Source organism: Erinaceus europaeus, chromosome 5 (assembly GCF_950295315.1).
Source record: "Erinaceus europaeus chromosome 5, mEriEur2.1, whole genome shotgun sequence".
Classification (NCBI taxonomy): domain Eukaryota; kingdom Metazoa; phylum Chordata; class Mammalia; order Eulipotyphla; family Erinaceidae; genus Erinaceus; species Erinaceus europaeus.
Genome location: NC_080166.1, coordinates 53,014,503 through 53,031,084, shown reverse-complemented (window position 1 = coordinate 53,031,084; position 16,582 = coordinate 53,014,503). Strand labels below are relative to the sequence as shown.

At 38.4% G+C, this 16,582-nt stretch overlaps 1 protein-coding gene across 2 annotated transcripts in view; it reads left to right on the top strand.

The window, feature by feature from the left end:
• RAB3C (RAB3C, member RAS oncogene family) overlaps positions 1-16,582 on the top strand; it is a 248,921-nt gene that overhangs the window by 106,006 nt on the left and 126,333 nt on the right. For both annotated transcript variants that reach the window (XM_016185469.2, XM_007516896.3), the window contains exon 3: positions 12,532-12,650. In XM_016185469.2, the coding sequence (XP_016040955.1) occupies positions 12,532-12,650 (119 nt within the window). The remainder of the gene's footprint in view (positions 1-12,531; positions 12,651-16,582) is intronic.

Sequence of the window (16,582 nt, the reverse complement as noted above, 5' to 3'; positions counted from 1 at the left end):
TGATGTTCTCCCCTCAAGCTGATTTATTCTACTTGCTAACCTCTTATGTTTATGCTCTGCTTGTAAGACTTGTGAGAACTATGGTGGTGTATCTTTGGGAGGTTGGAGGATGGGGATACAGAACTTTGGTGGTGGGTATAGTATGGGAGTATATATTGCAACTGTGTAATACAATCTTGTAACATACTATTAGTAACAAATAAACATTTTCTTTAAAGTTTCCCATCAGATCTTCCATGCATTTAATTTTTTAAATTATTGAGTTGTATGACTTTTTTTGTTTGTTTTGTTTTGTTATTTTGGGTGTTAACCCTGTGTTGGACATGTCTTCTCCCAGTTGGTAGGTTTGCTGTCCTTTCCCTTTGCTGAAGAAATTAAATTTTATCCCTTTCAAAAGCAAAATTTCAATAAGGATATTAAAGACATCCTGAGCTCCATGAGGCTTTCTCCCCACAATTCAGTTCGGTACTCCACTGTTTGCCTTAGCAGCTTCCAGTTTGCCTTTGCAGTAACCAGTGCCCAGTCTCCCACACCCCCATTAATTCAATCCCGTCTTGATTAAAAGCCTATAAAACATAATAGAGCTATGGGGCTGAGTGGTAGCAACCTTTTACTCTGTACAAGGTCCCAAGGTCTAATCTCAGTTCACACTGGAAGGGGGGAAGCTTTATGTGAGGTGTAGCAATGCTATATATATCTCTTCTACTTTCTTCTCCCTCTGCCACTCTTTCTATTTCCATCTTTCACCCTCTATCCAAAAAGAAGAAGGAAGAGGAGAAGGAGGAGGAGAGAGAGAGAATGAAGAAGGAAGGAAGGAAAAAGAAAGAAAAAAATGGCTGTTAGGAATGGTGGAGTTATGAAGGCACCAAGTCATAGTGATAAATGGTGGCAAAGACACACACACACACACACACACACACACACACACACACACACACACACACACACAATTGATTAATTACAAATGAACAAATAATAGAAGTACAGCTTTCCATTCTCTGTCAAAAAGACTGGTATAGGAGCTGGGCGGTGGCACACTTGGTTAAGTCCACACATTAAAGTGCAAAGGACCTGGTTTCAAGCCCCCGCTCCCCACCTGCAGGGGGAGAAACTTCACAAATGGTGAAGCAGGGCTGCAGGTGTGTCTCTGTCTTTTTCCATCCCTATTTTCCTCTTCCCTCTAAATTTCTCACTGTCCTATCAAATAAAGTGAAAACAATAAATAAAAATAAATTATTCAAAAAGGACTGGTATGCCCTCAGAGTTTGTAGTAAGTCACTCTTGAGGATTCTGAAGCTTGTTAATAAGGTCTCCTTTGATTTGATTTCTTTTCTTTTTTTCTTTATTTTTTTTTCTTTGATGGTTTTCTATGGAAACTCTCAACCTTTTAGTTATGTTTGTAGTTGGCCTCTGGCCCCACCCCTGATTCTGATTCCTCTGATTATGGAGCTGAGCCCCAGTTTCAGCTCTATTGTCTGATCAGAAGTGAACAGACAGACAAAAAGAAGAAATGTAACAACTGAAATCATATGTCAGTGGTTTCAGCACAATCACTTAACATAGTTAAAAAGCTGGACTTTGTCTTCTCCTTACTCCTATAATCTCGAGGCCTTAATATAATTACTTACTATTGACTGTAGGAGGTCCTGGCTGACTCCATGCCCTGTAAAATTCTAGACTTTATTATCTCATATAGATATGTGGGGTAAGATCCCATGTAAAATTCCCCATCCTCTGTGAAGTTCAAATATGAGTGTCACTGTATCCCAAATACCAGGCAATGGGCCAGTACTCAGCGACTCAAAATTGCCTGTGATGTTTAGATATTTGGATATAATAAAAATCTAATTTCAGTTATCTTAGGTGAAGGTTATGAACAGAAAGGCAATAGTACACTATTGTTATATGAGAGAAATGTATGGCATTAGCAGTATTATCTATTATCAAGTTTGAAAAGCTATTTCAAATCAGAAAATTTCCCCTAATACCTTCTTTAATACCTTTCCAGTACACCTTCCAGAGACCATCACTTTGTGCTTTTGCCATCCACATCTGGTGCACAGCCAGCTGCCTGCTCTCTCTCTCTGTGGAACATGGAATGACATGATCCAACAACTTCTCTCTCATTAGCATTTGGTTTTTGCATTTCCATTTCCCTTTGTCTTCCTGTACATTTTAGAGATTTCATTCATCAGAGATAATGCCTCTTGTTAAATGACTCCTGTAAAACGCAGACACTAATAGTTTGTGATGGGAAAATCTGTTTTAACCTTGAAACACAGTTATAGTTTATAGTTTCTCAGGTCTTTTGTCTCTATATGGGCCAGAGGAGTCTATAAAGAAATCAGAGAATGTAATCAAGTGACAGTCATCATGGGGATTTCATTGTGTATTTCATCTCTGGGTTCTGTGCCCTTTTGTTGCAAGTGATTGTGACGAGAGAAAATGGGGATAGATAGGTTCTGAATGACTCTGAAGGACAAAGTTCTCCTTTCTCTGGTGCAGGATAATTAAGGCACAAACTTCCATTGAATAAAACAGTAGAATCATAACTAATCAACTTGGATTTGCATGCGAACTTCATTTTTATTATTCTTTTTTTAAAGGTTTGATTTTTTTTTTAATCTTTATATATTTATTGCACAGAGACAGCCAGAAATTGAGAGGCAAGTGGGTATTAGGAAGGGAGAGAGACAGAGAGAGACACCTGCAGCCCTGCTTTACTACTAGCAAAGATTTCCCCTTGCAGGTGGGGGCCAGGGTCTCGAGCCCAGGTCCTTGCACACTGTAACATGTACGCTCAACCAGGTACGCCACCACCCAGCCCCCATTTTTATTACTCTTAATGGAATCAATATCCATGTACCTATATAGCATTAATTTTTTTTTTTTTTTTGTCACCAGGGTTATTGCTGGGGCATGTTATTTAGTGCTCAGCTCTGGTTTATGATGGTTCAGGGGACTGACTCTGGGAGCCTGGGATGCTGTAGCCTCACACAGTAATCAAATTTGAAATAGCTCTGTGTTACAACGATGAAAATATGATCTGGAGCACAAGAATGTTGTCAGTTTCTTTTGAAGTTAGAGCTATTTATACATCAGCATGAGCACTGTGAAGGTGGCACTCTACACAGGAAGAGAGAGGATGAAGCTCAGAAGCCTATGCAACACATTTAAGAGGAAAGAGTAAAAGATGAGTTGCAAAGGTAAACACAAGAAGGAAACTCAGAGACAATTGCTAAAGAGATAAAAAGCCACCAGTGACATCAATTTGCAAAACCAGGTTTCTAGTGTTAAATGGGAAGTGATTCATATGCCATTTTTGTATCTGGATCACTAATAGTGACTGTATAAGTAAGTCACAAAGAACACACAAATTAAGGCGTAGGTATCATTTGCATTTATTAGCTTTAAAACCTTCAAAAAGCTACAGACTGGTCAACTCTGGTTTATGGTGGTGCTAGGGGACTGAGTCTGGGAATCAAGAGCCTCAGGCATGAAAGTCTTTCTGCATAACCATTCTGCTATCTTCCCCCAACCATCAAATCAAATGTTAAAACCCTCTCCTTCTTCTTCTGAGAACAAAAGAGGGAAGGGAAGGAGAGAAAAAATGGAAGAGAGAGGTAGAGAGAGAGAAGGAGACCACAGAGAGCATCTTCAATGTGGTGGTGGCCAAGCTCAAATTTGGGTCTTGTACATGGCAAAGAAGCACACTATCCAAGTGAGCTATTTAACTGGCCTATCCTTCTTCCCTTCTTCCTTCCTCCATTTCTCTCTCTCTCTCTGGTGGAGAGAAAGAGAGAAAGAATCAGACAGCATCCCTCTGGTACATGTGCTACCAGGGACTGAACTCGGGACCTCATGCTTGAGAGTCCAATGCTATATCCATTGCACCACCTCTTGGACTACTCTTTTTCTCTTTTCTTATTCTTGTTCTTCTGTAATGGGATAGACTTCTCCATACAGAAATCACAATACTCCACACCAAGTAAGGTGGTTGAGTACAAATTTTATTTAAGCCTACTCAGCTGAGGGTCCAGTCCTGGGAAGACTCACACAGGAGCTACCCAAGGACTGAACTCCTAAGCACAGTCACAAGCACCTTTTTTATATTTTTTGCAGCATATGCCAGCATTGGTTACATACAATATTTTGCACAGGTTCAGAGACTTAGCTCATTTACCTGAAATCTAATGACTGGGGCGTTTTTAGGCTTGCACCACATCTTGGTACAAAAACATCTTGTTTTCCCAGAAACAAACACCCTACCTTACTGAAAGCAGCAGGGTTTACAGAACGTTTGCTTTATTCCTACTCTAGGTCTGGTTAATTTTTAACCCTTCTATTGTTCTGGTGCCTAACCACCATCCAGTCTCCGAACTCTGCTAGCAATTTCTTGATTATACCTGTACCCATTATTCCCTTGATTAAACCTGTATCCATTTTTTAACCCTCACACTTCTTCCTCTTCTTCTTCTCCTCCTTCTTTTTTCTCTATCAATAATCTAACCATATTTCCTGTGACTGGAATCTCTATAGCAAGAGGGATTGAAGCGTTGATGCGTGCTCTGACCTTTTCTGTGACTCTTTTTTCTATTTCTGATACTTCCTGTATCAGAGATAAAAGGAAGTCTGGGAAACAAAAAGAGGGCAGATGACTCTACCCAAAGAGACATGAATTGCAGTTTTCCCTTGGTCTTTACAACTAAATCTCCTGTACTTTCTACTTTTATGCTTGTTCCCTTCTGTGGGACATTCAGGCATTACCTCACAGTACTGTAACAAGGAAGATTTTCTCAGATTACCTGCCTCGTGGCATTGCTCCAGTTCTTTCCTGCCCTATTTGTGCACCCCCTAGCTTCTCACATCTCATCTTCAAGACAACAGTCTCAAGGTGGATTAATGGCAAGATGTTTTACATGCAGCTACTCGTGGTGTGTGCTGATCCCAGGGAAACTCTTGTAATAATAATGCTAACCTGTGGGAAGTCCGACTTCTCTACTCCTCTGACTCCTGACCCCAAATACTCTTGTAAAAGTAAATATTCCACTGCCTGAAGAGATACACATCCACCAGCCAAATGCCTTTCTTCCTCTCTTTCTTTCTTTCTTTCTTTCTTTCTTTCTTTCTTTCTTTCTTTCTTTCTTCCTTTTTTCTTTATTGGAGGATTAATGGTTTACAGTCAACAGTAAAATACAGTAGTTTGTACATGTGTAACATTTCTCAGTTTTCCATATAGCAACTTAACCTCCACTGGGCCCTCCTCCACCATCATGTTCCAGGACCTAAACCTTCCCCCCCAACCCTCCCCAAAGTCTTTTACTTTGGTGCAATTCACCACAACTATCTTTTAAGGTATATGAGAGTAGACTTCTTTTTGCTATGAGTCTGGTTTAAATCCTAGTAGTCAATTTTAAGGCAACAATGAATTCCATTCAAAAGTTTATTATCTGTGGCCAAGGAGGTAACACAATTGTTATGTAAGAAGTTCATAACTGGTATCCTACTGTTCAATCCCTTGTACCACCATAAACCATAGCTGTTCTAAAGGAAAAAAAAGTCTGTTTTCCTTTCAATAAATACATGCACCTAATCAAGGATTTTGAATTGTATTCTTTGAAGACAAACAACCATCAACCTAGAACCTAGCAGTTCTGACCTACTTGCATTTATTTATAACCTCAGAATTTGGAAAATCTTGAAGATAATTAAAATCCTCCTTGCCAAAAACAAAGTGAAAATGATTAACTAGGGAAAAAATTAAAATAATAGCTTCCTCTGTCTTTGTGTTAATAATTCTTAAGAAGCACATTATTACATAGAATGAATAGCTCTTTTATATGATTTTGTTGTGCTTTTTTTTTTAATATTGAGAATTCAGACAGTGTTTACTCCGCGAATAGAAATATACAATAGATATGCTATGATCTCATTCGCAGTGCAGTTAAAACCACCTCCCCTTATGAAAGAGCTGTCTCTGTCTGGCCCTCTCCTCCAGTTCAAAGATGAATTGCCATGGTAACACTGCCAAGAAATAATAGGTCAAGTTGTATCTTCTTAATTCAGGCTTATTTTATTAGGTTTTTACCTAGAAGGGAATACTATTGTAAAATGAAGGTTTGAGTATTTCAAAGACAAGCATCTTGACAAGAGAATCTTATCAATAAAATCTGCTGGTGTGAAAAGGACAAGTAAAGGACAATAGGTAGGAGTAATACCTAAATGGGTTGGAGAAATATTTAGAGACTAGCTTTTTGTGCTCACTTCTACAATGTGGGCTAGATTGATAGACGCTTCTCTAACTGTGTATAAATGAATGCAGACTGACTGTTTACACCAGATCAGTGTGGAAAGGTGGTTTGTAAATTTTACTCTAATTAAAGATTAACTGCTATTAGGGAAAAGTTCTCCAACCACTCCAAAAATAAATATGCAGCAAAGAGAACATAAAATATTTAAGCTTACTGTTTTACAAAACTATATTCACTGCTCTTTTTTTTTTTGCTTGCTTATGTTAAAAATAAATATGGTTTGGAGGAAATTCAAATCATACAAAAGAAGGGATATATAGTAATCACTTTTTGATCTTTTTGTTGTTTTGGGAGATTGTATCTCGATATGCATTATGATGCTGGCTTTTTTTCAAACAGTATCTTTAGCATTTGAAGATTAAATCCTAACAGAAAGAAATATATAATTTCAAACAATGTCTATTTACTCATATGTAAATATGTATACTCATGTAAATATGTGTGGTCATATGTAAATATGTGTGCTCATATGTAAATATATATGTTCATATGTACATATGAGTAAAAATGATGTATATAAGGATCTAGTTCAGACTAGCAAAATAGCTCACCTGAATAATATGCCAGCTTTGTCTTTTTTATTTATTTATTTATTTTAAAAAGGAGACATTAACAAAACCATAGGATAGGAGGGTATAACTCCACACAATTCCCACCACCAGATCTCTATATCCCACCCCCTCCCCTGATAGCTTTCCTATGCTTTACCTTCTGGGAGCATGGACTCAGGGTCATTGTGGGTTGCAGAAGGTGGAAGGTCTGGCTTCTGTAATTGCTTCCCCACTGAACATGGGCATTGACAGGTTGATCCATACTCCCAGCCTGTCTCTCTCTTTCCCTAGTAGGGTGGTTCTCTGGGGAAGTGGAACTACAGGACACACTGGTGGGGTCGTCTGTCCAGGGAAGTCTGGTTGTCATGCTGGCATCTGGAACCTGGTTGCTGAAAAGAGAGTTAAAATACAAAGCCAAACAAATTGTTGAACCATTATGGGCCTAAAGGCTGGAATAGTGCAGATGAAGTGTTGGGGGGTACTCACTGCAAAATAATGTGATGATAACAGTAACTATACATTGTCTTCTTGAACCCTAAGACAGCATTTCCACTATAGAGCCTATATTTCCCCCAGTCCTGGAATCTTAGGGTGAGGCGCAGCTTTTCTTTTTAAGACCCAGGTTCCAGCCCAGTTTCTACCGCATTGGAGAAACTTCAGTGCTATAGTACCTCTCTCTCTCTCTCTCTCTCCCCTAAAATGTCAGTATGGAGCATTGAAGCCTTAGTGACAACCAAAAAAAAAAAAAAAACATTCTAGTTGTTAAGGCAGTAAGATATATCAAATCACCTTTTATATCAAACCACCAGACTATCCTCTCTCAGGCTCTACTTTTCTTCAGCTTCTGATGATTGTTAACAATCTTTAAGTTTCTTTGACCTTCAGATGAATGACTTTAATCTCTATCTCTGCCTTCATGTGGTTTTCTCTGTGGTGTGTTGTATGCTTTCTGAAAAGAATACTAGTCATCATATCAGGGATCATCCTTATGAACTCATTAATTTGCTTGTACTTACAAAGACTCTATTTCCAAATGAAACCATACTCTCAGGTTTTAAGATGTAGTATATCTTCTTGGGCAAGCACAGTACAACCCATAACCATGACTGTGAACTTGGAGACCCTCATCACTGAGTGAATGCTCTCAGTTACAGTTTCAAATTGCTATGCTGTATGGTTCACTAGAAACAATTTTTCATGACTGTATCCAGTCCTTTGTGTGCATGTAGGATGTAATATTCTGATTAATGAAATGTTTTTTATGTGTAGAATTTAAAATACAACAGCCTCAACATAATCAATTTTAAAGATCAAATATATATATATATGTCACAGTTTAATGAATGAGTAAATCAGTCAATCAGTGTTAATATTAAAATGTACTGAGCATAATTTAGTCTTCCTCTGACAGCTCAAGATAATCCCTCCAATCCCTCCAGGTTTCAGTCAAGTCAAGAGATCATCATTTGCTTAAATGTTACATGATTGAGCATTTATTCATTTTTATATTTTTGTGTCTATTTGTAAATGTATTAGTTAAAGTATATTTTATTTCTTTAGTTGCTTTATTCTTATCCTTCATTTCTTCTTACTTTCTCCTTGGGTTATTTTGTGTTATTTACTTTAGTTAAGTTAAATTACATGTGTTTATCATCTAATACTGATGTGATTTGGTTTGGTTTCTTCACATATGCAATTATCTACTTTATGATATGATACATTTTCTCTTTACGGATATCCAACAAGTATATATTTTGGTGGCCATGATAATTATTTGTTATGTTTATTAGTGATTACTTTCATTCTCCCTTTAATTCAATACAGAAAGAAATAACTATCCCCACATGCAGGGGGAAAGCTTCATGAGTGGTCTCTCTGTCTCTCTTCCTCTCTACCTTCCCCTCTTCTCTCAATTTCTCTGTCTCTATCCAATAACTAAAGAAATGTATTTAAAATAAAAAATAACTACCAAGCAAAAACAGAATTTTGGTATAACTCAGAACTTACAAACAAAAAGTAATTCCTCAGTCTTAAACCTATATATTGTTTCCGCATGCTATTTTTGAATGCTTTGAGAATGCAAATATAGTTAAAGATTAAACGTTTCAGCTGAGACAGAAATGATAAGGCAAAAACAAAGACAAAAATACCAAAAATCAAACTGGAAACATTTCAAGTTTCTCCTTATCAAACTGTTAATGTTTTTCACTTTACAGTATTCAAGTATTTGCTAGTCCTGTAGTTACAGCAAAAAATTCTCCTAGAAACATGATAGAATAATCAAAATATTTAATACAACTAAAGTGATTTTATTTTTCTTAAAAGAATAATAGAAGTTCTCATATAAGATTCGTATATCTTAATACCATTTTTTATTATGCATTTTCTGTTTTAAGAGATTTCCACTTGTATTTTATAGAAAAATCAGCAAATATTCCTCAGCTGTTAGGCAAAAACATAATACAAAGCTTGGGTTTGGAACCATTCCCGGAGAAGAGCTACCATCTTAGCTACCTTTACAGATTGATCATGTTTAATTATATTAGTAGCACTTGACATTATAAAATGTTCTTTTCTTTCAAATGCAATCTTCTTTCATCATTAGCAAATGTCAAATGTAATGAAATATTTTTCTGACTTCTTCTTTATGGGAGTGAAAATGTTCCTGAGTTTGTAATTCTGAACTAGTTTTCAATATCCCAAATTAGTGCAGGGTCATTTTGGTGCCAATTTATTAGCTTAACCTTACTCTTTAAATTTAATTTGCATTTGGCAAGAAAATTTCTTTTTTGTATTTCTTTCTATATTTCTCCCATTTGATGCAGTTTCTTATTCTCCCTGAGGACTTCAGAGTGACAGCTACCTCCAATTAGACTGTGTTTCTGGGTTCATGTCAGAATGGTGTGAAAGGTCATGCTCCTTGCTGTGACTTCCAGCTTCTCTGCAAGCTTCTTTTTTCTTTTTTATTCATCCTTTTATTTTTTACTTTTTCTCTTGAAAGTTGCTTTTGTCCCCTCCACTCTATTTTTAAATGTTGATGCCTACTGGTTACCCAACCTTGTGGTTTCCTATAATGTCTCAATTCTGTACTCTCAAAGATCAGATATACTCTTAGTGTGAAAATGGTGTGTTTTATATGACTAGAACTACTTTCTTTTTTGTTAAAATAAAATTAACATCTCATGAAAAGAGAAGCCACCACTGGGAGAGGTCAAGAAGAAAGAGATAATATCCTGTTTTTTCCAACACATTATTATTCAGTGACTGTGTTGAAAACATAACAGGAAAGGTCTGGGTTACCTTTTAACAGTGCCTTGGGTAAAGCAGATGTCTTCTGTTGAGAATTTCAGGGAACACTGTCTATTGTACAGAGAAGGCAGCAGGAATGAAGTCCTCAACTTGTAAAAAGACTACTCAATCATTTCCAGAAAAGAAAGTTTAGAAGAAAAAACAGATAGTATTTTTAAATGGTATATTATAATGTTTATTTTAGAAAATATGAACCCTGGGGGCCAGGTGGTGACTCTCCCAGTTAATCACATTGCTTAAGAACTGGGATTTGGGTCTCTGCTCCCCACCTGCAGGGTGCTGCTTCACAAAACAGGTCTGCTGGTGGTTTTCTTCTGGGTTCCCCCCCCCCCCCACACACACACCCTATTTCTCCCCGTCCTGTCAAGTATAATAAAAAGAAGAGAGAGAGAGATATGTAACAATGAAGGAAGAGAGGGAGGTAGGGACAGAGGAAGGAAGGAAAGGAAAAAATGGCTCTGGAAGCAGTGGATTTGTAGTACTGACACCTAACCCCAGGGATACCCTGGTGGCAATTAAAAAGTAAATAAAGGAGCAGGAGGAGGAGAGGAGGGAGGAGGAAGGATGAACCCAAGTCATAAGTGAAGTTTTAAAATAGAATGATTATAAAGGGTTCTGTTGCCCATGGTGCTAAAATATTTTAAACAGTCTCTGATTATGCCTTGTTTGTTTTTCTTTTCCTTCTTCTTTCTTTATTAATTTATTTGTTAATGATGAGAAAAAGAACCAGAACATCACTACAGTACATGCAATGTAAGGGATCGAACTCAGGGCTCCCTCCCTATTTGTGGGTTCAGTGGTTTCTACATCATGCCACCCCCACAGGATGCTATCCGTTCTTTGCAGCATGCCATGTGAGCATTTGGTTCTATGATTTTTATTTATTTATTTATTTATTTATTTTGCTTTACAATTGGATATATAGTTCATTTGAATTTGATTCAACTAGTATACAAAAATATCTAAATAAGGAACTACTGTTTCTTTCTGCCTTGTACATTTATCTTTGTCCCAATTCTATGCATTTTATAACCTTGTTTACTTCTAACATCTATATAAAAACCTGTTTAAATATGCAATAAATTACCACTTGTAAAATTATAAACAAAGTTTCAATAAAATGTTCAAATAAAATCCAGATAACCTTTGCTATAGAAGTATGATACTATGAAGCCTTACAATTTTCTTTTAATGCTTTAGGTTCACTATTAAAAATTAATACTTATGGGTACTGGGCAGTGGCACATCGGTTAAGTGGTTATATATTTAGCACAAAGACCCACGCGATGAAGCAGGTGTGCAGGTGTCTTTCTCTCTCCCTCTAAGTCTCCCCCTCCTCTCTCAGTTTCTCTCAGTCCTATTCAATAAAATGGGAAAAAATGTCTGCCAGATTAGTGGATTCCTAGTGCCGGGCACCAAGCCCCAGCAATGACCCTGGAGGAAAAGAATGAAAGAAAAAAGTAATTTAGAAGTCTGCTTAGAAATTTAAGAGTTTGGGGAGTCGGGTGGTAGCGCAGCGGGTAAAGCACAGGTGGCACAAAGCACAAGGACTGGCTTAAGGATCCCAGTTTGAGCCCCCGGCTCCCCACCTGCAGGGGAGTCACTTCAGAAGTGGTGAAACAGGTCTGTAGGTGTCTATCTTTCTCTCCCCTCTGTCTTCCCCTCCTTTCTCCATTTCTCCCTGTCTTATCCAACAACAGCAATAATAATAACTACAACAATAAAATAATAAGGGCAACAAAAAGTAATAAATAAAATATTTAAACATATATTTTTAAAAAAGAAAGAAATTAAAGAGTTTGAATTTGTAGAGTCCGGTGTTTTGTCTATCCCATCAAAGAGAGCAGGAACACCAGACCAATTTTACTCAATCACTGAAGCTATTTTTCCTCTCGTTTTGTATTTGACTGCACTTAACCTAATCTGCATGCTCTTGAAATCAGAAAATGTTCATGCATTCCTTTTTTTCTCACTGTGAATTGTAGTCAGAAGATAGAAATGATCTATGTAATAATGGAGTTTATATGCTTTCCTGGTTAGACTAAACAAAAAGCCAAGGAATTTGATATGTGTATTGTATCTTTTCATTTTACTTTCTATAGTTAGGTACTGCTTAATGGGAGTGAACATATGTAGAAAATACTTTTGAGTTAAATCTTCACCCAAAAAGGTGATCTGTGTAACACTGCAGAACTGCCATATGAAAATAATTAGGGGAAAAGAGAGTAAAAAAGATGTATTTTAATCATATATTGTAAGTACCGTGCAAAACTTTCTTTTTATGACCATTTTAGAATCAGTTATCATTTTCCAAAAGATGGATTATCTTATTTTAAGGGTTTATTACAATTTCTTTCTAGGACACAGCAGGCCAGGAAAGATATAGGACCATCACCACAGCCTATTACCGTGGAGCCATGGGCTTTATTTTAATGTATGACATCACAAATGAAGAATCCTTCAATGCAGTCCAGGATTGGTAAGTAAACACAAATGCTCCCAGTACTGATAATGATGTACTTCCATTCAACTCTTTCTTCCTCCTCAAAGCATTGACTAAGCCGCACTGTAGTAATGCATTTGTTATGTGCTATGATCACATTTGTGCTTATGGAATAGACAGAGGCTAGCTGTGTTCAAAGCTGCTATTTAGATTACTACAACCCCCCCCCCCCCGTTTCTCAATATTTTGCTCACCTTTGTATCCTGTTTTTCATAGTTCTATGAATAAAATTGCATTGCTTTTGTTTTTTAAAAATGTAGATAATGAATTATATGGATCTACTAGGGATAAAAAGCCACATAGCCTTGACTATACAGAAACTGCTCAATACTGAGCCAGTTTTGCCATGTGTGAGACACAGATTATTTTTGTATTAGTGCTTTAATAATGATTGGCAAGATGGTGGGATAAGAGGGCTATAATCCCATACAGTGCCCACCACCAGACTGCCATGTCCCATCCCTCCACTGGAAGCATCCCTATTCTTTATCCCTCTGGGAATATGGACCAAAAATCTTTATGGGATGCAGAAGGTGAGAGGTCTGGCTTCTGTAATTGCTTCTCTGCTAGACATTGGCATTGACAGGCCCATTCATACCCCAGCGTATTTCACTAGTGGGGTAGGGCTTTGCGGACATGGGGTTCCAGGACTCATTGATGAGGTCGTCTGCCCAGGGAAGTCAGGTTGTATCATGGTAGCATCTGCAACTTGGTGGCTAAAAAGCATTAAAATATAGAGCAAAACAGACTGTTTAATAATCAGGAACCTAAGGGTAAGAGTATAGCAGATGAGATTTAGGGTCTTCATGTTGGAAGGAGCTAGGAAGTCTAATTTAGGTATATCTCAAGGAGTCCATGACTTATCCAGTTTTTGTCTGAGTCTGACAGCTCACATGCAGGTGGGCTAAAAGTGTTGTCTGGAGCATAGTGTCATTTGGGAATAGGACTAGAAAGCTGATCAGGGCAGAGAGTAGCTTCCAAATATGGGGAAAGTATATAAATACCATTAACTGTAAACCCCATTGATCTGACCTGGGGTCCATGTCTATTCATATTCAGTACAGAAGCCTGTGCAACCTCTGCATCCCTGTTGATCTGAGCTCACATTCCATGGTCATAGCTGGGAAGATTCTAGGCTGCACTCATTTTAGGACCCTTCTTCCTCAAGTGGCAGAGTATAATGACCCAGTCTCCCTTCGGAGAGTGGGGAAGTCCCTACTATTGTTGTTCCACAATGAGGGCAAGGTCCTGTAGAGACCCACAAGAGGGTATATGATGTTGTTCCTGATGGAGATGACCAGTGATGTTGTTAGAGAGATCCAGATTATAGCCAAACCTTCACTGTATTGGAGGAAGCAATAGTGCTATGGTCTTTTTCTTCTCCATCTCTCTGTATCGTTATCTCTCTCCCTCTCTGTCTCTGTTTTTCTCTCTGAAAATATCCACCTGGAGGGTTGAAACCTCAGAAGTTTCAACAACAACAACAATAATAATAATTTCCACCACCAGAACTCCGTAACCCATCCCCTCCCCTGATAGCTTTCCTATTCTTTATCCCTCTGGGAGTATGGACCCAGGGTCATGATGGGGTGCAGAAGGTGGAAGGTCTGGCTTCTGTAATTGCTTCCCCACTGAACATGGGCATTGACAGGTCAGTCCATACTACCAGCCTGTCTCTCTCATTCCCTAGTGGGGCAGGGTTCTGGGGAAGCAGGGCTCCAGAAAACGGTGAGGTCGTCTGCCCAGGGAAGTCCATCTGGCATCATGCTAGCATCTGGAACCTGGTGGCTGAAAGAAGAGTTAACATATGGAGCCAAAAAAAATGTTGACTGATCATGAACCTAAAGGCTGGAAAAGTTCTTATGAAGAGTTGGGGGGAGGGTCTCCATTTGTAGATTGTTAGTAGGCTTATGTTAGTTATATTCCAAAGAGCCCATAACTATACTAGTTTTTTTTGCTGTTGTTTGTTTTTTCTGAGCCTGACGTCTGTTGGATCTAAGTTATTGTCTGGGGAGATGATGGCATGGCTGGAAAAAGGACCAGAAAGCTGGATCAGGGAAGAGAGTAGCTCCCAAATATGGGAAAGGTGTATAAATATGGTTGACTATAAACCCAATTGATTTGATGTGATCTGGGGCCCATATTCAGCTTAGGAGCCTATGTGACCTCTGCATCCCTGTAAGTCTGAGCTCTCATTCTGTGGTCATGAGTAGGAACATTCCAAGCTGCTTCAATTTCAGAGAACTCATAGTCCTGCTGTTTTGCCAAAAGTCTTGCGGCCATTGCCACACATGGCAGAATCCAATGAGTTCATTAAAACCGATGACAGTCTCACTAAGAACCAGGTTATCGGCACCACTAACCTCCACATTAGAAATGATTGGGAAAGGGGGCCGGTGGTGGCACACCTGCTTGAGCACACATATTACAGTGACAAGGACCCAGGTCTGAGCCCCAGATCCCCACCTGCAGGGGGGAAGCTTCACAAGTGGTGAAGCAGGGCTGCAGGTCTCTCTCTATCTCCCCTTCCCTCTTGATTTCTAGCTGTCTCTATCCAATAAATAAATATAGTAAAAAAAAATTAAAAGAAAAAAAGAAATGATCGGGAAAATGTGGTTTTCTTAGGACCTCCTGCTCTACACCTTCCCTCTTTAACCTCAGTCAATCAGTCCATCTTTGGCCCCACCAAGGCTTTCTCCCCTGTGAAGAAATCTGCTAGCCCTATCTTAGTCCTAATCCTCAAATTCTCTGCTTGATTCAAATCACCCACTCTTCCTTTGATGGTCTGTTTCCTGTATTTTGAGAGAAGCATTTTCCACACTGTTCTTACCTCCCCCTCACTGCTTCTCTTTCTCCTTCCTAGATTTTCCACCTCCCTTACCCAGCCAAAAGTAAGTGCCCCCCCCCCCCCCCTTCATGGCTTTTTTCTCTGTCATCTACTGGCATCTACTCAGTTTCTTTGACCATCTTATTCACTTACATACATCAGTCTCACTATACCAGATGGCTGGCTCCCTAGTTTAAGTTTCTGGTCTCAGTCTGTCTTCTGTACTGCAGTGTTGGCATTTCCAGGTACCCAAAACATATCTCCACCTGAAAATCATGCTGGTATCTCAGAATCATTTATCCTCCTCACCTGAAACTGCTCGCCTTTTCGACACCACTATTTCTGTGCATTGAGATCAGAACAGTTTTATCTAGGGTCCTTTTGGTGCCCAGTTCTCACTTCAAATCATCCCAAGCTGGGGTCTGATCCTGCATTTAACTTTGTCTAAATACCCCCTTTGAGCTACTCCTTCCTTTTCATTTCTTCTGTTATCACTATTTCTCGTTTTCTTATTGTGTTTTGTTTCTACCCTCAGAGTAGACATCAAACTAATCTTCCCCCTTTAGTCAATCTATCCTGTTCCACTACTACTCTAAATATCTTCCAAAAAAAAAAAAAAAACCAGTATCCTAAAGTACAGAATGAAGCAGTAATAATCAGTTCTAGAGAATAGACATAGGAGAGTTATAAAAGATTTGGAAGCCCACTAGTAACAATGAGAAATGTTACATTGGTGGGAGATGAGGTGTGCTTACACCCATTTGGTGGAGAGTAGACATTTTGCCCCGTGACAAAAAACAACGTTTCCCCAATAAAAGTAAATCAATAAAAAACATTACTCTAGATATCATGGGATACTCCTGCTTCAAAAATATCACTCACCATTGCCTCCTTAATAAAAACCTCCTCACTTTACATACTATATCACAGAACCTCTATGTCTTTAGAATCTCATCTGTCAGTATTCTAGAGTCATATGGAGTCAAGCACTACTTCTGGGAACCAAGCAAAACTCTTCAAGTTTTCACATTTTGCTTTGTTTTAAAGGTATAATTAAAAAAAAAAAAACTCTTACCCCACC